This window comes from Carassius gibelio, chromosome A11 (genome assembly GCF_023724105.1).
Source record: "Carassius gibelio isolate Cgi1373 ecotype wild population from Czech Republic chromosome A11, carGib1.2-hapl.c, whole genome shotgun sequence".
NCBI lineage: Eukaryota > Metazoa > Chordata > Actinopteri > Cypriniformes > Cyprinidae > Carassius > Carassius gibelio.
The window spans coordinates 16,762,295-16,789,286 of NC_068381.1; the positions used below are offsets into that span (position 1 = coordinate 16,762,295).

The following is a 26,992-nucleotide window of genomic DNA, read 5'->3' on the forward strand; positions in this document are numbered from 1 at the left end:
TTAACTGTTTCGAGGGCTGTTACCTGAGTTTGGAGAAATGTACCAAGAAAAACTGTAATGGAGTTTATTCTATAGAGGGCGCTGTTGTGCCATGGTCAATCATATACCAGCATTCAAAGAAAACGCAAATAAACAACCGAACCCCATAAAGTATTAAGATTTAATAAATCAATTTATCTGAAATATTGCATCGAAGTATTCATTAGTCGGATTGGATCCTGAAACCATGTGAAGAGATGTCAGTTTTGACAGTTCTTAATTAATGGGATGAGAATATTGCTGAAACGTTAACATAGGCTACAATTTATCAAACATGACAAGACACTTACATTGCACTTATTTTTTTCATGCTTATAAAGGTACATGCTGAATGTTAAATGTAAAACTTTTCTAACGGCTACTAGACTAGTGTTTCACAACCTTTTTGTCTTGTGTATCCAAACAAATTAATAAGGCTCAAGTTCATTTTCATAAACATCTAATACAAAATGTGATCATTTTCACTCATACTATATATATATATATATATATATATATTATTATTATTATTATTATTATTAATCTTTTTTTTTTTTTTTAGTATCTTCTACAGAACCTGTGGTTGGGAGTCACTAAAACCTTAAAATCTTATATCCAAAAGCTATAAAATTTAAATGAAACATGTCTAACAAAATCAAGCCTTTTATTATATAGTTTGTATATTAGAATATTACTATGTGTTAACAACACAGAATACAGAATACATCAATATCATCTTTTGATATTAGATTTGACATACTAGAATAATATTACAACAAAATTGAGCGATAATGACATAATTTACAACGTCTAATCTGTAATGTAAATTGTACATTCAAGAAAATCGCAACTTTCTTAATCTTCAGTATTCAATACAAAAATAATCTTCTATGGATTATTTATAGTTTATGTATTTTTTTTTTTTTTAATTATTCAACGTTATTTCAAAATAAAGACCACATCAACAGGCATATGTGTTAATGAGTTCATGTCCAGGTCCAGATTTCATGGCCTCTCCTCTCTGTGTAGGAACTCTGTGATTCTACTTTTTTTGTTTGTTTGGTTCTATTCCTTATATTAAAGGCAAACTGGTCTATCCATTAAAGCACTAAGGATTTTAAGGTTAGTGAGATTAATAAACTGGAATACAGTTTTATGTTTTATTGTCAGTTGACAGATTTGTATGACCATGTAGCCTATATATTTTATAAGTATTAAGGAAAGTAGTTAAATGTTAGTACTGGCGGAGAAATAGATAAAGAAATTTATCATAATCCAGTGTGCTAGAGTTTACAATTCACCCCAAGCAGGTAAAATGCTCTCCACACCTATACCTATTTCCACCACGCCAGTCAATTCAGAACATCCAGCTAAACTGTGAATGAAATGGAAGAAATGTCCATGTTTCATCTTCATTGACTTTATATGGAGAGGTGGTGCTTTGAAGTGCAATGTGGAATTAAACCCAGTCATTCTCGTCTGAAGATGATTTCTCAAGTGCATCCTGTTATGTTTGTGCTGATTCATTAGCTCTCCTGGTTGGCATACATGCCCGCCTCCCACTGTAGGGCTCTTTGGTTTTTATGCCTTGTTACACGGGTGGCCTCTACAACCTGCCAAGAAACCAGAGTTACACAACATGATCAAACTGGATCTGGTACAGAATCCAGCAGAGGGCACTAGATATTGAAAACCTCATCTCACCTCATTGTTTATGGCGTCGATAGGTTGGATCCCAGCGTACTGAGACAACGAGGAAAGAAAAAGTTATAAAGAGAAGGATCTTTCAATACAGCTCTAAATCAATTTTTAAATCAATCACAGCTGCTTATTATGACATTAATCCCTTAAATGGATAGTTAACCCAAAAATGTTATTCTTTACTTATGCAGGTCATTTCATATGTTTACCACTTTCTTTCTTCCATTAATTCGCGATTTGGAATGAAATGAAGGTGATTACACATTTTTCCTTTTTGTGTAAACTATCCCTTTAAGGACTGTTTCCTGGCAAGGTTTGTGTTTTCAGACTGTTTCCTGAAAGAAACTTCACTCACTGCACTTTCTTCCAGTTTTAGTTTGATCCGTCTGTCCTCAAAGTCCTTTAGCAGCGTCTCAGTCAGTCCTTTCTGGGAAGAAGGCGATGACAGTTCAGCAAGTGCGCTCAAGGGCTTGACGGGGGGTGCTCGGGAAACAGTTGGGGACATGGGTTTTGGGCTGCCCCATGGCTGGGGTGTCATAATTGACATAGAGGGAAGTCTGAAACTGGGTCGAGTTGAGGACAACTGTGGACCTTTATCTTTGGAGATAAAAAAACAAAAACAAGAGATTATTGCTATGATTCATACATTCATAAAAGTCAATTCCCGTACTTTTTTAGTTATCACGTTTTCCATTGTAAATTGTTTAAACTAATACATCTGAACATACTGTACGTCTTATGTAGTCTTATTTTATTTGAGTTTTCCTGTAGCTCAATTAGTAGAGCATTGTGTTATCAAGCGCAATGTTGGGGGTTCGATTCCCTGGGAATACACGATAAGTAAAAATTGATAGCTTGAATGCACTGTAAGTCGCTTTGGATAAAAGCGTCTGCTAAATGCATACATTTAATTTAAATTTATTTTCATTATGCATACAGAACCTGAACAAGTGTTATGTGACCTCAGCCTGACATGAATCCTTGTAGAGGGCACTAACCACCAGCGCAAATTATATTGTAAATCAAGACATAGCATGTGTGCATGTGATTGTCCGAAAAAGCAACCTTTAACTTGAAATGTGCATTCGCATCCATAAGTAAATGATTAATCATTCTTCAATGAAGCAGAATGCCATTGTATGTCCAAAGTTCAGAAACTTCTCATTCCTTGGTGCTGCTGACATCCATAAACATTTAACACTTAAATTAATCATTAAGGTATGAACAAGAATGCTACAAAATGCACTTGCCACAAACACTATACAGAAAAATAATAGTTTCCCAACAAAAGGCAGTTAGACAGATAATGCTTGTATCCCCCTCCCCCTTAAACCATTATGTTAAACATGTCTGAATGCAGCGAGACTGAACAGTTATACCTGTAGTGGATAATTGAGAAGTGTCCCGACTCCAGGAATAAGGATTACTATAATCAGTCTTCTTTTCTGGAAATACCGAATCCAGTTCTGCCATGTTCCCATGTGGATTTTGTGGTGAAAACACAGTTTCCTCACTGGCTAGTGGGGTCATGGGTTCAGAGGAAGTTAGCGCTGGATTCACTAATGCAGAGTTGGGTACTGAGAAAGACTGACTACTGGACTCTCTCAGCTCTTGAAGCTCTTGTTCTCTTCTGAGGTCTTCTTCGATTTCCTGACGGATATTGTTTGGGGCATTCTGGATTTTGGGACTCCAGTCGGTGTAGTCAAGGTGAGTTTGCCAGGTAGGAGTGTACCGACTAGATTTTGCAGGTTCCAGTGGGGACGGAGTATTTGGAAAGTGGAACCTGTTCTTTCCTGACATGCTGTTGTCATTTTCCATAAACCAGGATGGCCCTTTCTTTGTTCTGAGATTAGGGATTTGGCACTCAACACCATTCTCTTTATGAACCCTTACTTTAGAATGGTTGTTGTCCTCAGGATATGCACCTAATTGGTTTCTAAAAGTGCTGCTGTCAGGGTTTCTCTGAAGGATAGATTCATCAGGATGTCGATGAGGACAGCAAGGCGAAAGATCTTCTTTTGAGTCCAAGACGTCACCTTCTTCTACTAGTGCAGGTTGCTTTGAAATCCACATGTCATCTGCAGAGACTGTGCTTTGCTCTAAATCAGTTGTGGGACTTTCGCTTATACTTGCCCTTAAAGATGTGACTGGAATTTCATCCGGTTTTGACTCAACTGACTTCTTATTTTCCTGTACTTGGTTCTCTTGGGTATCATGGCTTGAAACACTGTTTGTGATCTGTCGCAGTTTCTCATGCTCTCGCTGAATAAGGAAACTAACTCTGTTTTGTTCTCTGGTTTTGGGAGCTTTCACCTGTGAAGATGACAGGGACAGAATTGGCTTTATCCTGATCTCCACCATCTCTGAATTGTCTTTGTGCAAAATACCCCTTAATCGACGTAGACTCTCTTCCCGTTGTTGGGCAATTCTAATTTCCCTTTGAATGGGAGTCTCCTCTGCACTTATCATTGTCAAACTACTTCCCTTTTCTGTAATGGAAGGATCATTCGAAATGCTACCATCACTGGCATAGCCTCCACTTCGTTCACCAAGACCAGAGTCAATGTCCTCGAAGGCACCACTTGGAACTTTATTATTTGAATCCTCAGTCACAGTTACAGTCTTTACTTCTATTTCTTGTTGTTGTGTTACTAGTGCGATCTGATTCTCATCTATGCTGTTCTCTTTGCTTACTTGTTTTGGATTGAATATGCTGGCTATTGAGGATAGAGACCTTCCTCGCATTTTGGGGGAATAAGGGGGGCGCTCAGTACTCTGCAGGAAGGGATTCTGTTTTGATCGTTCCATCATTAGAAACTGCTTTCGTGCTGCGTTGAAGTCAATTTGCTCACTGTCTATAGTGCTAGACTCAACCCTGGTTTGTTCAGTCTTTACACTCACTGGTTTGTAGTTTAAACTAAACCCATCCATGAGCCTTTGCGGAGTGCTACTGAGGTCCAGATTTTCTAAGGTACTCCACTGACTTTTAAGAGCAGGGCTTTTTTTGGGTGCCTGATTCCGGATGATCTCCATTCGGTCTGGATTTTCCTTGTCTTCATTGACTGTGGAGGTGTCCTCAATTTGGTAACAGTCATCTCCGTTAGTTTCTTCAAATAGCCTTCCAGGTCTCTTTTCTTCTGTGTACGTCTGTAGCTTAAAGGTGCTCTTCTCCTTCAAGGTATTGAGTTTGGCCTGCCTTTGTGGAGAAACCATGTAGACTTCATTCATCTCAGCTTCTGGGCTTGCTGGGTCATCTACAAAGGAATAGAATCCAACATATGAGCCTGTACTGCTTGGAGTACTGGGCCTAAAGTCTTCACTGTCACTTCCATCATCAGACACAGCCACTTGTCGAGCCTGGACCACCACATCTGGAGTGCTACTCCTAGATGACACCATCACAGTAGGCTGCATGCCTGTTACTGTTATACTTTCCAAGCTGAACCCGAAAGAGTCGCTGTCCTGACTGCTACTGCATGTGTTTTCTAGCAACTGTGGTTGGCCAGTTGGGCTTAATATCGAGCGCAAATCTGACTGCTCTAGCTTAGGGGAGAGGGGCTTTATCACCCAAAGCTTTGGGTTGCTAGTCATGGGGTCTCTGGGTGGTGGATGGTTCTGGGCAAGCCTGGGAAGTGGAGGTCTCAGAGAAGAATGGGAATGGATCACAGCCTGCTCCTCTACTGAGGAGTGAGTGCTTGCATCATATGGGTTGACCAACATAGTTGATGCCTGTCTCTGGGTAAAAACAAAAGAAGAAAGAAAACATATTTATACTCGACTGTGTGGAGTGTTTCAGATTTCTAACACATACTGTGTATAGAGGGTAAGTAAAAGTATATTCAAATATGTAATATGCTTTAAGATGTCAGGTTTAACAAGTTGTTTATTAAGAGTTAAGAACATATAAAATGTACATTTAGAATATTTCTCAAACATTTTACATTATATAAAAAAAATGAAATGGTATTAAAAATATAACACTAGAAACAGACAGTACACTTTCATTCCTGACTTATAAACCTTTCCCTAGCCCCTAGCCTGCTTCCTAGCCTACTATTCAGCTGAAAATCATGTTTCTGTTTGACATTTTTATAGTATACATGAACCCATCTTCTGCTTAGTACAAATACACCTTTCTGAATCTCTTTTGCAATAATTAACATAATACATTGCATACAATTGCACTCCATGGATTATTCCAAATATATTTTTTTCTAAATATTATATGAATTTTGATGAAGTTTTTAATAAACATGAGTGAAAAAATATATATTTTTATATATGTAAAAAAAAATTCATTTAATCCCAGTAGAATTTTTTGTATAACGTTTCTGATAACAAAACATTATTCTAAGTATACGAAGGTCTTCAGATGTTGATTATATTGGTTTAAAAAGCACTCACCTCACGTTATTGAAGAGACATGTGCTACTCCATTTTAAAGAAAAATATATTTATCATTGTGGGGAAAAACATTATCTGGTTTGAGTACTGCATCAAAAACAATAGATAAGACTGTGTGCCGCTTTGAAGAAGTTTACGTAGTTGTGAGGGAGTTTTGCTCACTGTCACTGGTGTCCGTGTGTGACTTAGTGAACTGTGAACTGCTGATAAAATGACAGCAGGCCTGTTTCCTGGAATCCACCGATCTGCCTTTCCTGATTGGCTCAGACTGTTTGAGGGGTGTCCCAAAAAGTGTTTGAAAAATATACTGTAGCTTTAAAGAAGTGTGATAACCAAAACAAGGTCATGGAATTATGCTACAGTGAGCCTTTATATCCTTAAAACCTTTTTAAATATATGTTCACTGAATTACAGCTTCATATTCAGGTAAATGCAATTTCATGATAATAAAACAACCACTGATAACAGAACAGACATGCTTTGATAGATGTCCACTGTAATACAGAGTACACAAAAAAAGTTGATAAAATCTCACTCTTTCACTTTGTTTCAGACAGATCAAAGTGCTCCATAAAAAATTATCGTAAGATACATAACCGTATTCAACCTGATCAACCTTTAACCTACAGTCACAGTAAAATGGCTGTAAGAGGAAACATTCCTGCCATAAAATGCATTTAAGAAATGCCTTATTATATAATACTGAGATCTAATTTTTTTTTTTTTTACTTCAGGAAATCTGTATATTAAGTTACAGTGTTTTACTGTTTTAATTTACTGTTTACATGTAACTCTGTTCTCGTCTTAGGCAGTTATATATCCAGTGTCTCTGAGAAATGATCTCACACATTTCAAATGAACAAATAATATAAGCTATGTATTCTAGCATAACAAGCTGAAATATTCATTCTCACAAAACATTTCAAGCTAAAGAAAAACGAGCAACACTCACCCTCAGACATCAGCAGTGGCGTCAGAGTCTGTACTGTCACATGCATCAGAAGACACTTCTGTCTTTACTGCACTGACTTGACAAAGTTCATCCAATATCACATATACACGCATAAACACACCCCACACCTAGACCGAAGGAGTGCATAAGGCTGATAGATTGTGGATGGGGTTTTGAGGAAGAATGGGCACCTGGTTTATTAATATTACTGAACCATCTGCATGCAGAATTAAAATCAGAGATGTTAAATGGGCCTGAATAAACCAGTAGACATTTTTGTTAACTAATTACCGTGGCCATATGGACTGCAGTGAGGATACCAACAACAACACAATTAGAATTAAAGCTAAAGGAGTCATTTAAGTTTTATTAAGAAAACCTCCACTGGGTCAGAGCAGATGAGTGAAAGTACAGAGCATGACACTCATATATTACATTCCAGAGTTTATGGCCAAGCAAATGTCTTTTTCTAAGTTCAGCGCTAGTAACTGTTTAACTTAACATGTAGAAAAGTGTCTACGAGTGAAAGCTTTGGACAGTTTCTAGTGGACTGAATAATACAAATCATGACATCTAGTGGACAAGAACCATAAACTAAAGGTTTTAAAGCAACCATGATTTTTATTTCATTTTACTATATTACTACTGTAATTTTTTTGCACAGCTGAAGAAGAAGAGACAAAGGTTACCAAACCACATCAAAATGTACTCAGTCAAATTAAACTATAATGCACAAGTATTTGACTTTGTATAATATTAATAGTATATTATTAGCTATTGAATATACCATTATACCAAGTATTTTTGACACTAGTAGTATTGTACTATACACATTTGTTTTGTTTTATTTTATTTATGTAGAATTTCAGTCATCTGTCCCACTGTGTGTATAAAGCTTGGCATATTACAATTTCTTTTTTTTTTTAAAGCTCAACACTCTTACACACACACACACACACATTTATATATTATATATATATTTAGTGTTGCATTAGAAGAATCATTTTTGGACCCCCCAAATAACCTTTCAGTCTTCAGTTCTTAAAATAACCTTTTTTTTTTTCTTAGTATGAGCTATGAAGAACAATTACATAATCTAAAGAACCCTGTTTCACTATGAAGAAGCATTTGTGGAATGGAAAGGCTCCATGAATTTTAAAAGTTCTTCATGGAACTATAGATGCAAAAAAAAAAAAAAAACCTTGTACCGGCTTACCTTCAAATCACGACCCAGGCTGTTACACAGCACCTGCCAGGGAGGAGTGTACTTGAACATATTGTTTGCTGCAGTACTACCTGCTTCTTAGAGTTTGACAGGAGGACACTAGCATGCAGTTAACTCAGTCCTGAGGAGTCCAGTCTGTGGAAGAAGATGCATTAATGAGAAAATGTTTTTTCATGTACCATTATATTCCATGAATCACCATATCTAATGTACCAATACACTGGCATGAGTCAGATATAAGATATTTTTCCTCATATGGAAGTGTCACCTCATCTTTTGCAGGCGCATGGATACAGTGAGACCATTGTGTCTAATATCGCTGAAAAATACAGTGAAAGCAGGGCCTGGCCTACCCCATCAGTACAGCTGGATGTGTCAGTCTAGTCTTTAGTCAGTCTTCATCCACTACCCTTAAAAATTTTGTTTTGACACAATTGCTCCGGCAAAGCTCCTCCTCCAATATGGCCAAAAAGAGAGGTATCACATTAAGCAAAAGTTCCCATAATGTGTGGGGCGACTTGGCCCATGGACAGAGATTCGGTGCATGCATGCGTGTATAGGTGTGTGTGTGGATGAGTGTGCTGAGGGCAGGGATACCAGTCTGGAATACTGCTATAATCAGCAACCTTGGGACAAAAGCTGAGAATACCTCTCTAGCATTCAATAATGAACCTCATAGTTGCTCTGAAGCCTGGTCATTTAGTCATTGACAATGGCAGTGACAATACAGCCGTGACTCTCAGATAGCTCTGAATGGCAGCAGTGGCATCAAATCAAGAGCTTTTCAAGATTTGTCCTCTAAAAATCTACTGGTTTGTGTCAGATGTTGATTCAGTAACCATTTTGATGATTTGTCAGACTGATTTAAACTAACAACTGACTTTTTTAAAACTGTTCATTAAAGGAATTGACTGATAAGAGCCACATCTTATGCTGCATGTTTTCGATTCACTAAAAATCATAAGAGTTGTGTGTTTTTGAATCAGACTTCACTGGGCGCACTCTATCTTTTTGATTCAATAAACAGAACAGGCTCATAAGAGTCATTTGTTAGTGAATCAGACTACACTGGTTGTGCTGTACGTTGATGATTCACTTAAAAGAATTGGCTCATAAGAGTCATTTGTTAGTGATTCAGACTACACTGGCCATTCTGTATGTTGTTTTCAAATGCTTTTATCCAAGGGGACTAACAATTGAGGAACATCACAAGCAATTTGTCAGATAGCCAGTAGTATATGAAGTTAAGTTTAATAGAAAACTAGTTTTTGCGTGCAGCCTGCGAGGACAACTCAATAGACAGCCGTTTCTTGCCATTATTTCTCTGTGCATGATATTTTTTTATTGCATCTCAATCCATACAGACTGTAAACTCATGTTGACAAAATGAATCTGTTGTTGTGGCGTTGCACTGAAAATGCGGCGCAGGAAATAGATCATAAGCAGCACATTTTCTGTTATTAAAGAAGACAAGACAAGAGGCGGTGATTACCGTAAAGCACGTCACATTTTAATGTCTCGTTCCAACTCTTTCTACAGCTCTGTCAGGTTGATAAGAAAGCAGACCTTCACAACGCACAGACAACAGTGGCAGTAAGAGCACACACGCTCATTAGCAGGAGAACCAATGCCTGGTTATATCTCTCCATGTTCTCCTCTGTTCTACCATGCCTTTGAGCTCAGCTTGTCATCAAGCACAGGGACATTATCTAACATGAAAATGGATATGTAGATATGTGTGATTTATGTACTTATAAAAGCATGCAACGATACAAAAGAGAACCGCCAGGCCCGTGGCATTCAGGGATGAGGAACATGTCGGAACTGGAATGTTAGTACTGACGGACATTAAGGTGAGTGGCAACCGTTAAACTCACATTGATGTGAAGACTTTAAAAGAAGCTGCCCAGATGAGCAATGGGAGGAAAGCAAACTGGTTCTTGAACTATTACTTATAACCTCACAGATGCTTCTTTACATCCAAAAATATTTACATTAGTGAATGTTTTTGTTGTTGTTGTTGCATTCATGTTGACCTCATTTGACTCCCGGGCTTCTGAATACACACCGATTTCCACAGAGTTCATCCCAGCAATTTGGGCAACTAATGTGACTAAAAAATAAGAGCTATATGACAGATTAACTGATATAAATCTTAAATACGACCACACAGACACAAGACGCACACACATTTCATTTAGCACACCTCTAGCTGCTAGCCATGCCACATCATTTAGTTCCCCTTAATTAGTTAATAATTTGCCATCAAATTAAATGAAGCAATTTATAAGTAAGGTACAAAACTATTTTAACATTCATTAACAAACGCTCCAATGTAACTTATAAAGGTGGATTTAGTAGTACAAATCATTAAATATCATTTAATACAAAGCATCTGTGTAATTTATTATACTTCTGTATGCTTGTTTTAGGCAGGTTTTTGTCCAATTAGAAGCATTTAACTATCATCCTATTTTTTCATTATATATGCATGGTTATTAAAATTCATCAAATTTGTTAAAAATGAACCTACATTATAAAACTGACCGGAGACACTGGTTAATGTGCTCCAGATCAGAATTTTGAATGGTTTGAACGCAAAGGTTCGATGTAATGGAGCCAGTTTCACACACACTCTGAACCACTGATTGGAAACAAATGATTCCCAAAGGTTTCAAAGCTTCGTGAAGCACCGCTTGAAACGCTCCCATCACTAGCATACGGCCGAAGAAATGCTCTGAAGCCAAAAGACAAAGCCAAAAAACCAGATCTGACAAACGGAGAAAATCCTAAGTATAGTGAAGCTTGCTTGCTTCTTACTTCTTCTTTTTTTTTTTTTTGGACAGATAAGAGAATTAAATATTTATTGTATAAACTGCCGTGTAAAACCCAATGGTATCAGTGTAATTTACATATAACTATTAGACGTTGATTGTGATACTAGACTCCTAAATGCACCTTTAATGTTACAAAAAAATATTTATATGTTATGGAAAACATGAAAATAAATGTAAATTAGCACCAGTTGATCACACAGGCTACAAAAACAATATGCCTTTTGTTTTTACTGAAGCATTTGGCATCATAGCTACCTTTTTTTTTTCAACTTTTGCCAAAAATTTTAACACTTGTTTTTAAAGAAAGAGAGAAAAAGATTTAAAACTATGCATGATGACCTATTAAATGTTTCCTGTCCCCTGGCCACACTTCCGTGGAACAGCTAAGGAAGGGTGGATATTGTCCTTCCTGTCTTTGTGTCGGGAACTGTTATGATTGCTGTGGACGTGAGAGAGCTTTGCTTATTCTGACACTAGTTTACACGCATGATGGCTGTTTCGTAGGATTGGCTGCAGCAGTTTGTTGATGTCACTTGTTATGAATGAGCCGTCAGTGCGGACTGGCATCCAATCGAAATACACAGCTAGGCCAGGGCTGTTTAAATACTCAAAATGCACATGAGTCATGCAGATGAAGGCTACAAATGATCCAATGCACGTTTATATTATGCAGCAGTTGGAAAGTAACCGAGAGAATAACTTGCTCTCTACTCTTGATCTCTATTTCCAAATAGAGCACTTCAAGTGGGGATAATATATATTTTAGTTAGAAACACAAGGGAACAGTTACAAACACATGCGCAAGCTCTTTGCTGGATCAGTCTAACTGAACGACCATCGAAACATCGAAACCATCAAAGCTTACCGAGATATCCTCAGCTCACCTGTCCTATATTTCAATATGAAAGAGCACAATCTACTGGACTCACGGGAGAACAAAGATGAGTCAAAACTGTTTTCTGTATTATTTTTGTAACTATTTTCCTGTACGATGGTCACTTAGTTTTTTCAAATAATTTCTAAGCAAATGCGTGTGCTCGGTCAATCCCACAGGATAACTCAAAAAACAAAATAGAAATAACTGAAATACTTCTCACAGCTTCATCAGTAATAAATACAGTGCAGGGCACAATGTTGAGACCAATCTTTTTCTTCAAAGTTTCCTTGTGAAGTGAAAATGAAAAAACTTTGTAGTGCATGCGGCATACAATTATGTGAAAAATCGGAATCCTTCAAACCAAATGAAAATGCTAATTAGATGGGATTGTTTTAATAGTGATCCGTTGAGTTCAGTTAAAAGGTCAAATCTTAATGCTTCTCTCACAGGAGCGCAAATGATGTGATTAATTTCAGTCACAATAAAAAAGAAAAAAAATTCATAAAATTTAAGAGGTTAGAAAGGATCAAGGGGGAAAAGATAAAGTAATAGTGAAAATATAAAACGGGTAAAAATCAATTAAAGAAACAACAGCTTCTATTAAAAGATACTGAACTTTTATTTCTCTCAGCCTTGCTATTGTTCTATCTGCATGTTGTTGCATTTCATCAGTAAAGTCCGTGTTTGGGATGGTGTGTTTGGGCTCACATGATGGTGCAGCACTTGCAGGGTTGTTTCTCCTTGCTTTTGACCTCAGCAGCGCCCCCTTCTGGCTGCCCCGACTCGCCTGCTGCCTCTTCAGCCTTCGGTGGCTCTGCTGGGCTGCCATTAGGGGGCGCCTGTTCCTGCTTGCTGTCACTGGTGGCGGTCTTGGCATCTCCGTCCTCGCTGAGCACCACCTCAGCCTTCACAGTTGTGCTCTCCAGCCCCAAAACCTTCTTTGTTTCATCCTCGTCCTCAATGCTCTGGTAGCCCATGAAAACCATCGTAACTGGGTTCTCCGCGCTGGCCCCGCCCACTTCTGTCTGAGGGGCTGCGGGTTTGGCTTCTACACCCGTGATCTCCATAATGGGGGCTGGGACTACATCTTTCTCTACCTTCTCCACCTTCTCGACCTGCCCTCGCTCCAGCTGCGGCGTAGTCTTGTTGCTCTCGCTCATGGTCACCTCATCGGCCTTGAGGAGAAGCTCATCCACCTCTGAAGAGCTGAGCTGGTGGACGCCGTTGGTCACTGCACCGTCCACACTGTGCACCTCATGCACCACTGCAAAGAGAAAAACAAGACGGACTTGATCAGGAAAGACACATACAGAGATTTTTCTTTGACTGATAGCTCTTCATCTTAAGATGCAAGTGGAAAAGTATTATCAACTCCAGCATTTGTGGGTCTACGACAAATAAGAGGATCCAACACAGTAAAAAACGTTTTCAAAGGTATATTAAACAAAGATTTTTGGAGTACTTCTTAGTGAAAGATACTATTTCAGTCTTTGTACTTGAAAATGTCAAGTTCTGTTTAATTCTGTTCACATTCAATGTGATGTTTCTATGTAATTATTGGTGAAACTTACTAGCAAATTCTGAATAAAAATGTATGACGTTTTTTTTATTTTGTGTTTTCCTCATTCTCAACAATTTAAAGACATTTTTCATTTAATTATTTACTTTGAAATGAACTAAAAATGTCATGTGGAATAACCATCAATAAAAGAACTAACATACTTTGAACAAGTGCATTAATTCTAATAAAAAAAATAAATAAATAAATAAATAAAGGTTCTAATAAATGTTAATATTTATCTTTTTTCGTACTATTACAAATATAGTTAGTTCTTTATTCATAAAAAAATTTGTTTTCGGGAATTTTTCAGGGGTCCTTTCTATTTCCTATGAATGTCTTTTTGGTAACACTTTACAATAAAATTAAATAGTTGATTAATTGATTCGTTTTTATTCGTTAACTACTTTAGTTAACATGAACAAAGAATGAACAATACTTTATACAGCATTTATTAATCTTAATTAATGTTAATCTCAACAATTACTAATGCATTATTAAAGTCAAAAGCTTTTTTTGAATTAACTAACAATGAACAACTGTATTTTCATTAGCTAACATTAACAAAGATGAATAAATACTGTTATGAATGTATTGTTCGTTGTTTGTTAATACATCAACCTTTTGACGGTATAACACCACATTACTTTTATGCAGGTAAACGTTTTTCAAATATTTGATTATTTTAACAAAACTACTTTGTTGTTTTTATAATAAAATGGCAAAAGCCTTTAATGAGGCTTTCTCTTCAGTATATCGGGACGGTTGTATCATCCCAGTATTGCGAAAATATATATCTTTAAACGTAGAAATTAAAAATGTCAAAATATTACATGTATTTTTTTAAACAAAGCAAAAAGAAACAAAACCAAAAAAAAAAAAAAAAGAAAAAAAAAAGGATGCAAACAAAAGTGAGCAACATGTGATTGACCCTTGTATCTTGCAGATGGTAATAAACACAGGGTGACCATAGTCCTTTTTTCACATACATGGCTATGATTTCTAAATTGGCTAAAATTTGGCTGTTTTCTTATTGATGGTCTCTCTATACAGTCCTCATATGTTCGAATATTTGCATTGTTATGACTGTTCTCTGTAAATCCCACTTTCTTGCCACAATTGATCGATGTATAATACTGGCACGCTATTGGCAACTACTTTTCAGTCATTACCTTCAGCAAGTGTGAAAACAACAGAAAAACAAAACCAAAAAAAAAGGGTGTACACTGTAAAAAAGAATTTGTTGAGTCAACTAAAAATATTTTGTTACCCCGCTGCCTAAAAATTTTTTGTTATCTTGACAAAAAAAATCTTGTTGAAACAACTTCAAACTAGAGTGGAGTTAGTCCAGGTAACAAATTTCTTTAAGTTGACTTGACTATTATTTTCTAGTCCAGTCAACTAAATCATGTTGTGTCAACAGGGATTTTTTTTTACTTCGATCAATAATCATAAACAAATGTTACTCCACTGCCTTAAATGTTTAAATAAAGATGACAAAACACTTTTTTTAATATAATTTATTTAATGATAGAGACAACACTTTCATTCACATTTAAATTGAACAAGCAATTTGCTGTCAACACATCAACTGATAATTGATAAACAAAACAAAAAATGCAAAATACAAACACGTCTAAAGATCTGAACCGACACTTGAAAGTGTGATGTATAATAAATAACATTGGCATGGGATTGAGAAACAAATAGTTGCATTTCAATTCATCAGATCAAAACCACAGGGATTGTTTTTAATTTCATAATGCAATATGAAAATCAGAAGGTTGAACTCTGCATATTAACCCTGCACAAGTTCACATGCACTCCCCCCACCATAATGCAAGTCATGGTCAAAATGAGAAACCAAGATATATGTAATATAATATCACAATTAGTTACAAAAAATGAGTGTACTGTACTTCTGTATAATAAGATATAAATGGAATGAATGCACATGGAAGCACAAAGATCTAAAGTCAGATTCTAAATTTCACAGCACAACATGACCAGACAGAGGTGTTAACATCAGAAGGATCTTGAAAGTTTCCAAACTCGTCCCCCATCATAATGCTACATACTGAAAATGTGTACATACTGTTTAAGAAAATGAGAGGTGAAAAAACATTTGTTTACATGAGAACATACATATTCCAAGTCATGACATGTAAACTTTAATGTACATTCTATATAGTGAAAGGCACAAAAGAACCTTTCCTTATAAAAAAAAAAAAAAAAAACACTACTTTTTAAGAAAGAGTGCGGTGGAGCCGATGGACACATCATGAACACTGAAAAGTGAAAGTGACATGACATACATTTGTGCTCTTCATTTAACCCATCCAAAGTGCACACACACAGCAGTGAACACACACCGTGAACACACACCCAGAGCAGTGGGCAGCCATTTATGCTGCAGCGCCCGGGGAGAAGTTGTGCCTTGCTCAAGGACACCTTATTTGTGGTGTTGAGGGTGGAGAGAGCACTGGACATTCACTCCCCCACACCTACAGTTCCTGCCGCGGTAGCGAGCACACGGTGGGAGCAGCTGGTCTTCACAAGTTTTTGCAGAGCCTCAATGGTGTATTTAATGCGCTGGAGGTGGTGGATGTTCACTGCATACAGACCCATTAGGAGTCCATATGCCTTGGGGACATGGGAGATGTCAGTGATGACAGGATGTCCAAATGAGACCAATGTTGGTTATTCCTTGGGAAGCACATCACATTGCTGTTCCTCAGTTACAATCAGAATGCCCTCTTCAATTTCTTTCTCAACATCCTTAATGTCACTGGATGGCTGGGAAAAGAAAAAAAATATTACATTACTTAATAAATTTATAAACGAACACACATATGTACATACACTATTAAAGTTGTGTGTTTTGTTAAAAGCACAGCTACCAATTAATGCAAAGTGTAATTCACCTTCAAGTGGAAGATATTTAGAAAAATGTAACCAAAAATGAAAGTCAAAATTAAATGGTGCTCCTCAACAGTTTCGTTTAGAAACATTCAAAATAACTTCCTGTATTAAACTGTTAAAAGCCTGTACTAAATTCTTTGTTCTGCTGAACACAAAGAGTTTAAAATCCCATGGGAAGATAAGTGTAAAATACACCCCCAGAACCAACTATTCTAAAAATGGGGGGAAATTATTTTCTTCACTGGTATTCTACATGATTTTTGAATGACATAAAATGTGACAAACCAATACAACATTCAGGTTTTTTTTCTTAATCTGATTCTAAGTGTCTAATCTGTCACACCATTTATACAATGATCAGAAAATATATTGGTGTAAATAGGTATTCCTTTTAAATAATAGTCTGTTGCACTGCATGTTCAGAGTAAAGCATGACTCCTAAGGGCCGTTTCATAGTCAACGCGGGAAACGCGAGCAAGAAACGCGAGCGACGCACTCCTTTTCATAGTCTAAACAGTGAACGCAAGCGTCACGGTTGATGCGTGTATGCAATACACGGCTCACGCAACAGGGGGTAGTAGAGTCGGGTGATATTAGTAGAGTTGGGTCGCGTGATATTCAGATTACAATGGCAACTGAAGAGGAGTGTATTCTGTTGCTGATGAACTATCGTATAAATGTGGATGAATATGTATAAGTTCGTATAATTTTTCCTCTTCGCCCGCCATTGTATTCAATTCATTGTATACCTTCTTCTTTTGTAAACACAATATACTTGAATTAATGTACAATACTTGCAATGTCGCCCCCACCGACAACGCATAGTATTGCGTGAATCGGCATGTCGCGTATCAAAAACTAGGACCACACATTTGGCTACGCACCGACGCATAATGGCGGCCGAAGCATAACGATGCGTAGCCTCGGGGACACGTATGCCTACAGATGCGTTGACTATGAAATGGCCCTAAAGGGTTGGTTAACCCATGTATGTTTTATTCACCCTCATGGCATCGTAGGTGTGTATGACTTTCTTCTTTCAGACAAATCCAGTCGGATTATATAAAAAAATATTTATGGCAATAGGTGGGTGTTTTTTTCAACAGTCCAAAAGTAGTCAAATAATGTGCATCAATTCATAATAAAAAGTACCTCACATGGCTCTGAGAGGTGAATAATGTCCTCCTGTAGCGAATCCATGTGTTTTTGTAATAAAAAAAAATACATATTTAAAATGTTATTCAAAACATATTTAAACCCTTTTCTCTCACTTTCGTAAGAGCCATTCCGGGTGGATGAAAATAGGACATAGGGGTCATGCATGCACCGGTGATTAATGACGAACACGGAAGAGCGGAGGAGACAACAATACGCCAATCACAAAGTAGAATCACAAAATTAGGCTTGCACGTATGATAGTCAGTGGAAGAGAAAAAAAAGTGTTTACAACTTTTTAAATATGGATATTTTTCTTACAAAAAGTGCATCGATTTGCGACAGGAAGCCTTTATTCACCCCCCAGAGCCACGTCAGACACGTTTTATTGATGGATGGGTGCATTTTATTTGACTATTTTTGGACTGCTGAGAAAAAAAACACACCTGTCTGCTGCCATTAAATAACTTGGAAGAGCCAGGACAATTTTAAATTCAACTCAGATCAGATTCGTTTGAAAGAAGAAAATCACATAGGGTGCCTTGAGAATGAGTTAAAACATGGCCTAATTTAATTTTTTTGGTGAAACAATCCTTTAAGCAAAGTTGCTAATGGCCAATATGCTAGAACTGAACATTTTTCAGGATTCAAAACAGTATTCAGCAAAATAATAAAGAATGGCTATGTCCATAAACAGGGTTTCTGGTTGTTTTATGAAGATAAATTCAACACTTTATAAAGACATTTTAAATACCAATTGTAGAAAATTCGCGGAATAAAACTGGGGAAAATAATGTCAAATTATGTTCTCTAAATTTTGAAGCTGTTTTCCAATGCAAATATCTACATTTTCGTAAAGGGTTCACCCAAAAAAGAAAAAGAAAGAAAATTGTCATTTACTAAACCTCAAGTTGTTTTAAACCTGAATTAGTTTATTTCTGTTAGTCCCAGTCCCAGATCGTCTAACACAGTACACAGATTGTCTAACAACGAGTTACAACCCCAGATCACCCAGATTTCTTCTTCTTCTTTTACCTGGATCACATCACTGCAGACTGATGGTGCTCAGTTTGGTCATCCACAAGCGTAATCCCAGCAGTCATGTCCTTGATGAATTCCTGCGCAGAGCCTGTGTGCTTTAATAAAAACAAAGGGATGCATTAAACAGGGCCTTACAATTGTAAAGCATATAGACTCCAATAAATGTGCATTTATAAATAAATAAATTTACTTACAACTTCGTCCAAGCTCTACAATGTAAATGCCATTTCCATTATGTCTGCATATCTTTTTGATGGATAACTGCAAAAGGACTCGCTGTGGTCCATCGACAGGATTATTGAATTCTGCGCTGAATCTTCAGTCATTCAAAAATATCATAAACATGAAAAATACAAAAACATGTTAAAACACTGTAAAATAATAACCATACATATAAATTAATCTTTACAGAGAAAGACAAATGTATTGACAAGTTTGTATTAAATGCCAAAGACAAACTATACCATCCAGACAATGCTTTTAAATGACACAACACATAATTATAACACAATAAAAGGAAATTTACATTTGTGTCGATCGTTATTGTATCTCTATTTATACAAGATATATGATATTATTACTTTTATTCTAAAATATATAGATTTAAACGTACGCAATTTACTTATGACCGTATATTCACCATAGACTATATAAAAACAGATATTCACGCAGTATTACACTGGGTTCTAGGTTCTAGCGAGGCACTTGAATGACTAACGTTACTTCAGAAAACTGAAAGAAGAGTTTGTAACGCTACCTTCAGAACTTCATCTGAACCGTAGACTGTAAAAAAATAATCAGAACTAAGCTTATGTCAGCGATATCAAATGTAACGTTAAGATACGCGCTCCAGAATAACTCTGAGGGAGGTGCTCATCTATGGTGCTCATTTGTTTCCCTTATAACATGCAGAAAAGACACAGTTCGAGTAGGAATCTTCTTTTTTTCTCCTAATGTTTCATCGATGTATATTCTGACGAATGTCTTACGCTGTCAGGTTAAGAGCAGTTCCTTTTTTTTTTTATTCCCGCCGTTCTTAATCCATACAGTGATCCGCGTTGAGCTCTCGCGCTCTGTTTGCACGGCCTCTAACGCAGCCCTGGGCTCAAATAATACATACAAACTGTATTTTTATCGTGCTCCACATAAGTTTAGCTCCGCTGTCCCGCATGGGAGAATATCTGTTTTAATATTTATAAGGAGAATACTGTGGAACCGCCTGTATTTTGAGGCTTCAGAGTGCCGCGAAACGAACATTTACATACAGTAACTTACATACAGAATATACGACTCTTTAAACAATACTTACTCTTCTGAGACAACAAATGTAATTTTACACATTAAGCCAATAAATACGAATATTTTACTTACCAAAGTTGTATTCTAGTCAAATGTCCAAACTTTGAGGAGAAACTGACTGGAATGGCTGACAACCTTCTTCTCTCTTCAACAGCATTCAGGAGAATGACGAGATCTCGCGATAAGTGATGTTGTGAACGTGATATTGCTATTGAATTGAGTCAACAAATTTTTTTAAATTATGAGGACAAATGACCTAGTTCAGTCAACTTTCAAACTAGTTGAGACACTGAAAACTTAAAATTTTTAGTTGAATGAACAAATTCAGTAACTGCAAGTTGTGTCAACATAAAAAAATTCATTGAAACAACTAAACTGCTAAATAATTTTTTACAGTGTATGGTCACTAAATAAACAGCACTGATGCCATTCGTGACAATGACGATATGAATCCTTTATACAGTGTGTTACAGCAAACTTCAAGCCAATGTTGAAGCACATTCTTTTACTGTAGGTTTACTATAAGAATTTTGACTAAGTAAGAATTCATAATATTGTGACTCCAATGAAGACTGAAAAAAAAAAAAAAAACTAATTCTACCCACTGAATAACACATGGAAAACATACTGTACCCAGTTAGTGACTACTGTTAGCATTGTCTTTTAAAGGGGGGGTGAAATGCTATTTTTTACACTGTTAAAGAGTTGGATTCCCATGCTAAACATTAAGTTTGTATTAATTAATTGTAATTAAGTTGTACGTTTGAAGGAGTATTTTTGTTCCCAAAATACTCCTTCCGGTTTGTCACAAGTTTCGGAAACTTCTTTTTCGAGTATGGCTCTGTGTGACGTTAGATGGAGCGGAATTTCCTTATATGGGTCCTGACGCACTTCTGCCGGAAGAGCGCGCGCTCCCGTATAGCGAGGCTGAGCACAGACATTTAACTGATCAGAGCGAGAGCGTCGCGAAAAGTCACAAAAGAAGTGTGTTTTTGGTTGCCAGGGCAAGACAACCCTGCACAGATTACCAAAAAAGAAAAAACAGCATTAAGGGACCAGTGGATAGAGTTTATTTTTACAGAGCATCAACAGAGTTGTGCAAGTGTTTGTGTTTGTTCCCTGCATTTCGAAGACGCTTGTTTTACAAACAAGGCCCAGTTTGACGACGGATTTGCGTATCGTTTATTTCTTAAGGATGATGCAATCCCAAAGAAAAAGGGTCACGATCTTGTGTTGGAACCGCAGGCGGTGAGTAAAACTGCTTCAAATATCTCTGCCTCCTTTTGTTAGTGCGTCCCCTCCCATGCCAGAGACCCGGGTTCGAGCCCCGCTCGGAGCGAGTCGTTGCTGCTGCTGCTCTCGTTCAGTTTCAGCCTCTGGATCTGATTCTGGATCATAAATAAACGGCTGAATCTGACTGTTAGCCATGGTTTGTTTTGGTTGGTTTTGTCCTCACGGTGTCACAGCTTCCAAACACTCTCAACGCTCGTGATTCTTTAGCTCCGCCCACACGCCACGCCTCCAGTCGGTCGTGTTTTTTCGGGAAAAATCGGTACAGACTATCTATCTCTTATGAATATAATAAAACTAAAGATTTTTTGGAGTTATGAAGAATGCAGTACTCTATAGGTACTCAAGATTAACAGGATATTGAGTGAAAACGAGCATTTCACCCCTCCTTTAAGGTTGTGCATCAAGTGCACTTCACTTGCTAGAAGTGCTCACTAAACTGAGTGATCAAACACAGAGAAAGTGTGGCAAGCTGAGTAAACAGAGCAGTGCTCCTGGTGTTAGCATTAGCAGCTAGCAGTGTTAGACAGTATAAACAGATGCAACATGAGCAACAATCATCTGTAAACTTATGGAGAATACATTTAATATGTGCTAAATTGATAGTTTCATTGTGTAACACCACTGGAAAGCATGAAACGTCAGGCTGGAGGCTCGTGGCTAATCTTGGCAGCAACATGCCCAAGACTAGCAGTCAAGTTGCAGGGTGACCAAATGAGAGTTCAACGCACAACATGATCTCTGCCAGAAAATAATGATAAGAGTCAACAAAAATCAGGGGTTTGTGGTAACCCTGCATCTAAGGCCATGCTTAAATCAACTTCTTCCTTTACGAGAAGTGACCAGCACAAGTGTGTTACTTCTAAAACTGACACATATAAGATTCAGATGTGGATTAAAGTTAACGCTACAGCAATGCAGTAAACAGTAGCACCTCATGTCACTCCGAAACCCATTTGACAGACCGTTTTGGTGGAACCCGAAAGAGAAGTTTAGCTGAATGTCCAAACTACTCTTTTCCGAGCTTCAAAAAGACAAAAATTACTATGGAAGTAGTTCATATGACTCATGCTCATCTTTTCAAACAGAACAAGCTTTGTCTGAGGAACAGACTTTAATTTACAACCCAGGTTCACTGGAAAATGTGCCTGTGGCAGCATTTCTGCTAAATATTGAGCCTAAATATCCAGTAAAAGGCTATGTTATAAATTTGTCATTCACTATGATACTTGCCCTATACCAGCTCTTCATGTAAATTTAAATATACCACTAAGTATATTTAGATGGATCATGCCAGGTTTGACCTCAATGTTGCTGATTGGAAATGGTTTGACCCACGATGACAGAAAACTAAAATATGTAATAGTGAGAATAAAATCTGAGAGCTAAGAAAGTCATACGGGGTTCGGAATTTTTTTTTGGGGGGGGATTAGCTGTTCTTGAATATCCAAAATAATATATAAATATCAAGTTTGGTCACATGAGAGAAACTACAGCTGATGTTCTGAACCTTTTTCCTCATTTCCATAACATGTTTTAAGTAAACATGTACACTTCTCGTAAAGCAGGCGTACTAGCAAAGCCTCGCGCGCCTCGTCTATCGGCAGACACCTTTCTGTTCGTCCTCATAGACCGTGATGCCCTGCTGCCAGAGGTCTTTGGGGAGCAGTGTGTTAGTGGACAGGACTTTGGTCTCGCCCGTCACCAGGTCCTTCTCAACTGTGATCTCTACAGAGTACATCGCTGCAGTGCCAACGAAAGAACACATTGCCATCCTGTAATGATGCAGTGTCTCACTCACATAAAGCCATTGAACACACACACACACACACACAGAGAGACACACACACACAGACAGTTTTGGCCAGCTGCTTTCTCTGTTCAAACAGACAGTCAGATGTGATTTTGTGCAAAGACAGCATGACTGACAGGCTCTTCATGGCATTTTTTTCTGTTTTAATGTAATGTATGATAAATGATTTTAATTAGAGAAATAATTGTTACTTTTGATTTTTGTACAGAAAAATAAGAATCTATATTTAAATAACTTAATTCCTTATAACATACATAATACAATACATAACATATCTGCATATTTTTTTAAGAATAATAAACAGGTGTACATCTATAAAAATTGTTGTATTTGTTTTTTATTGTTTGTTCTGTTTTATTGTTCATCCTTAAAATCTCAATCATAGGCTTATATATTAAATATTAACAATTATAATAGATCAGTTGTTACAAATTATCAGCCATGTTTCATTTTCTTGGACCTTTAGTTTGTTTCTAGTTAATTTCCTTTATCCTTTCTTCTAGTTCCTATCAAACTTCGTCGGCATGGATTCTGAGTTGATGGGGTGCTGCGTTAATTAACTTTGTTTCTCTGTGTAGTTAAGTTCCTCTTGTTTCAGTTCAGTTTTTCCAGTCTCGTCTGTGTTTTGGTTGTTTAGTTTGCCTGCCTTGTTTGGATTCTCTTCAGTGTTTATCAGTGTTAATTTTGACACAAAATTTTAATTTAGTTTTAGTCTTAGTCTTTTGACTATAATTCTTTTTAGTTTGAGTCAAGTTTTAGTCATCTGATTTGTTTTAATTTTAGTCTTATTTTAGTCGACTAAAATTGCTTGTATAATGACATGGTTATGACACAGGTATTACAAGGAGAGGGTGACTAATGAGGACATAACCCATGTCCCCATTTTTCAAAACGCTTATAAATCATACAGAATGAGTTTTTTGAGAAAGTAAAAATGCACAAAGTTTCCTGTGAGGGTTAGGGTTAAGTGTAGGGTTGGTGAAGGCTGATAGAATATACAGTTTGTACAGTATAAAAACCATTAAGCCTATGGGATGTCCCCACTTTTCACAAAAAACAAACATGAGTGTGTGTGTGTGTGTGTGTGTGTGTGTGTGTGTGTGTGTATATATATATATATATATATATATATATATATATATATATATATATATATATACAAACCTGTTTTTTATACTTTAAAATATATATAAAAAACTATATGTTAAATTATGCATTTTTTTCAACATATAAAATGTTTATCTATCAGGGCTGTGCAAAAAAATGAATGCGATTTTCATGCACCTCTCATCAGTAAAGATGCTCCTGTAATTAGAAGTATATCTCCAGCACTTGCGTTCAGATCAGGGTTGCCAGGTTTTTACAACAAATCCTGCCCAGTTGCTTCTTAAAACTAGTCCAAAACTAGCCCAATCATGTTTCCGGGAGGTTCCCCGATAAAAATTGCTTCCCAGGGTTAAAATATAATTTTTTTTGAAGGGTTGCCCTGGTAAAATTTGCATTTTAGGGGCTAAATATCACGTTATTGGTATTGGGGTTGCTTCAAACCGCGGACATGAAAAACAATCGCAGACTTGGCAACACTGGTTCAGGTGGAGTGGCAGTTACTACACAGAGCCGTAGTCTACCGACAACTAACACCAAATGGTTTTCAAAATCGACAAAGAATCGCCTGCGATTTTAACATCGATTTTGTGTAGATTGTCAGTGAATTACGGCTCGGTGTAGTAAATGCCAACCAGTGTTGCCAAGTCTGTGGTCATTTTCCATGTCCGCAGGTCAAAGCAACCCTATTCTATCTATCTATATAGAAATCAAAGCTGGAGTATAGTTTCCGAACACAAAGCTGCCATGGTAACCTGATCCTTTGGTAGTATAACTTCTAAAAATAACTTTTTATGAGATGTTATTCTGCTTTTCGGCTTTGAGTGAGAGATGGTGTGGTGTGTATGATGTGTTAGACACACACACATGCAAACACACATCAGCTGAGTGAACAGAGAATTGAAAGACATGTTAGAAGACATCAGCACAGGGTTAGTACGTTTAAAAAAAACACTAACGTAGGACAATATTTGCGAGTTGGAAACCCACAAGTGTTTATTTAGAAAAACGTTCTGATTTGCGATCTAGTCATATATTTCAGTCCAAAATATATATTTTAGTATGTGCTGCCAGAGGGAGCCCTAGCTATCACAAGGTGGCTATTTCCGTCATTATGTGGTTTTTATCTCAGAATGAAAGAGCTCAAGGGTTAAAATAGCAGAAGAGTGTGATCTCTGCATGAGCTGTGGTTGGACCACTCACCTGCTCTCATCATGTCAGAGACACCTCCGGATTTCTCAAGACGAGGGCTGACGTGAACTTTGACCTCTAATAGGGTCATGAATGAGGACACAGAAGGACAGATAATGATAAAAAGGGACAAGAAGCAAGAGTGAAGAATAGGAGGGAGAGAGGGACGATGGGAAGAAGGCCATACTACAGGCGCAGGCACATGTCAAGAATATCTGCAGAAACTCTTCTTTTTTTTGGCTGTTTACCATATAAATTGCTGCTCTTGAGATTTAAATTCTAATTTGATCAAATGATGCTCATGTAAAGGCAATATAAGAGGTGTTTCTGGTGTCAGAGATGATGGCGTTACCTTTTACAGAGTCCGTCACAACCTGCGAAAAGAAGGAGAAAAAGGTGTTCAAATCGTATCTGATCGATCCAAATTATACATGTTTGTATTAAACAGGAATTATCCAAATACAGTTATTATAACTATTATTTACATGTTTTCAGGTTACTGGAACACAATCCATCCTTTGAGACATGATGAAAATGATTCTGCTTCATGAACATGATTGATAATTGTCCTAAGATGTGTACAATCTAATGGACATTATAAGTGGATCAGGTAAACAAACTAGTGTGTTTTTTCATTCTACTGTATGTCATTTGTAAAAACCAAAAACCATGACAGTAGCCTCAACAGTTTAAGACATTTAGGTACCTCAACACATAATTCATTTGCTTTCTTGCTGCAAGAACATGTAAGATTATTAGTGAAGAAGTATTTATCCATCATCACCAAAAACCACATGTGAATCTGTTTTGCCATTATAAGCGTTTCCATACAAACAGATCATTTGGACTTGAACTCTTAAGTTGCCATTTCTTAACTGCAGTAGTTCAGACAAGCGTAAATACAGCAGTAATGAACTCTTGTGGAAATCTATTCAATAAAAATACTTCAGTCATGACAACCCTCGGAAAGGATTGTAAAAGTTTTATCGATAAAATTAGAAAAGCATATGTTTGGTCTTGGCGGACTAGAACAAGTAGACTTGCTTTGGCTAAATGCACATATCATAAAATAAAAGCAAACATGCTCCTGCTGCTGCTAGAGAGAGAGGAAGATCCCCCTTTTTGCAGATCTAGACAGGTGGTGCTGGGGAGGTGGTGGGCTAGCAAGAAGATACGCATTGCACGCAGGTATGGTGAGCATGCATTGGGTCCGGTTTATAGGCACAAGGTAATTATACACGGTAATCTATATATATTATAGAACCTGATTGGCAGGGAACGTGATTTTGAAAGAACCAATTAGAGCACCAATAGTGTTTCATGGCTGAAAGACCATTTTTCAACAACACATAAACGATAAGCGCTAGAGCTCAGCAGGCACTGGACAGTGACATATGATGTACTTTAGAAGAAAGAGAGAAAAGACTAATCAGAGAAAATAATTAGTGTTGCTACGGTTCTCTCTTCTGAATGCAGCACCAGTGAGGGTGAAGATCTGTCGAACCTGAATGTTTATTAGTTGCTGCTTGAGTGAGACTGATTCCAGCACTGTCAGCACTGAGATTCATTGCTTCCCTTAATCAAGACGGCCTTTGTGTAGCCGGA

General features: G+C 37.1%; 2 protein-coding genes and 1 long non-coding RNA gene across 7 annotated transcripts in view; all 3 read right to left on the reverse strand.

Moving 5' to 3' along the window:
• Positions 1-923: 923 nt before the first annotated feature.
• On the reverse strand, positions 924-7,239 carry LOC128022498 (mitotic interactor and substrate of PLK1). Of its 2 annotated transcripts, none has more exons than XM_052610135.1 (5): positions 7,076-7,239; positions 3,099-5,454; positions 2,075-2,316; positions 1,723-1,761; positions 924-1,631 (listed from the first exon to the last, which is right to left on the reverse strand). In XM_052610135.1, the coding sequence occupies exons 2-5, from the start codon at positions 5,437-5,439 to the stop codon at positions 1,545-1,547; spliced, it is 2,709 nt and encodes a 902-aa protein (XP_052466095.1). In that variant the 5' UTR covers positions 5,440-5,454; positions 7,076-7,239; the 3' UTR covers positions 924-1,544. The 2 variants fall into 2 exon arrangements, with proteins under 2 accessions (XP_052466095.1, XP_052466094.1); XM_052610134.1 differs by lacking the exon at positions 7,076-7,239 and adding an exon at positions 6,124-7,063.
• Positions 7,240-9,788: 2,549 nt separating this feature from the next.
• The window catches only part of LOC128022501 (paralemmin-1), a 36,537-nt gene continuing 19,333 nt past the window's right edge, over positions 9,789-26,992 (reverse strand). For 2 of the 4 annotated variants that reach the window (XM_052610138.1, XM_052610140.1), the window contains 3 exons: positions 25,740-25,761; positions 25,400-25,465; positions 9,789-13,278 (listed from right to left, as the gene is read on the reverse strand). In XM_052610138.1, coding sequence (XP_052466098.1) covers positions 12,719-13,278; positions 25,400-25,465; positions 25,740-25,761 — 648 coding nt within the window. In that variant the 3' untranslated portion in view covers positions 9,789-12,718. Of the gene's footprint in view, positions 13,279-22,890; positions 23,023-25,399; positions 25,466-25,739; positions 25,762-26,992 lie in introns of all 4 variants that reach the window. The other 2 variants (XM_052610141.1, XM_052610139.1) reach the window with 2 other exon arrangements.
• Positions 13,699-20,620, reverse strand: LOC128022503 (uncharacterized). Its single transcript, XR_008185935.1, has 3 exons — positions 18,885-20,620; positions 18,685-18,785; positions 13,699-16,368 (listed from the first exon to the last, which is right to left on the reverse strand). It is a non-coding gene; the product is annotated as an uncharacterized LOC128022503 (long non-coding RNA).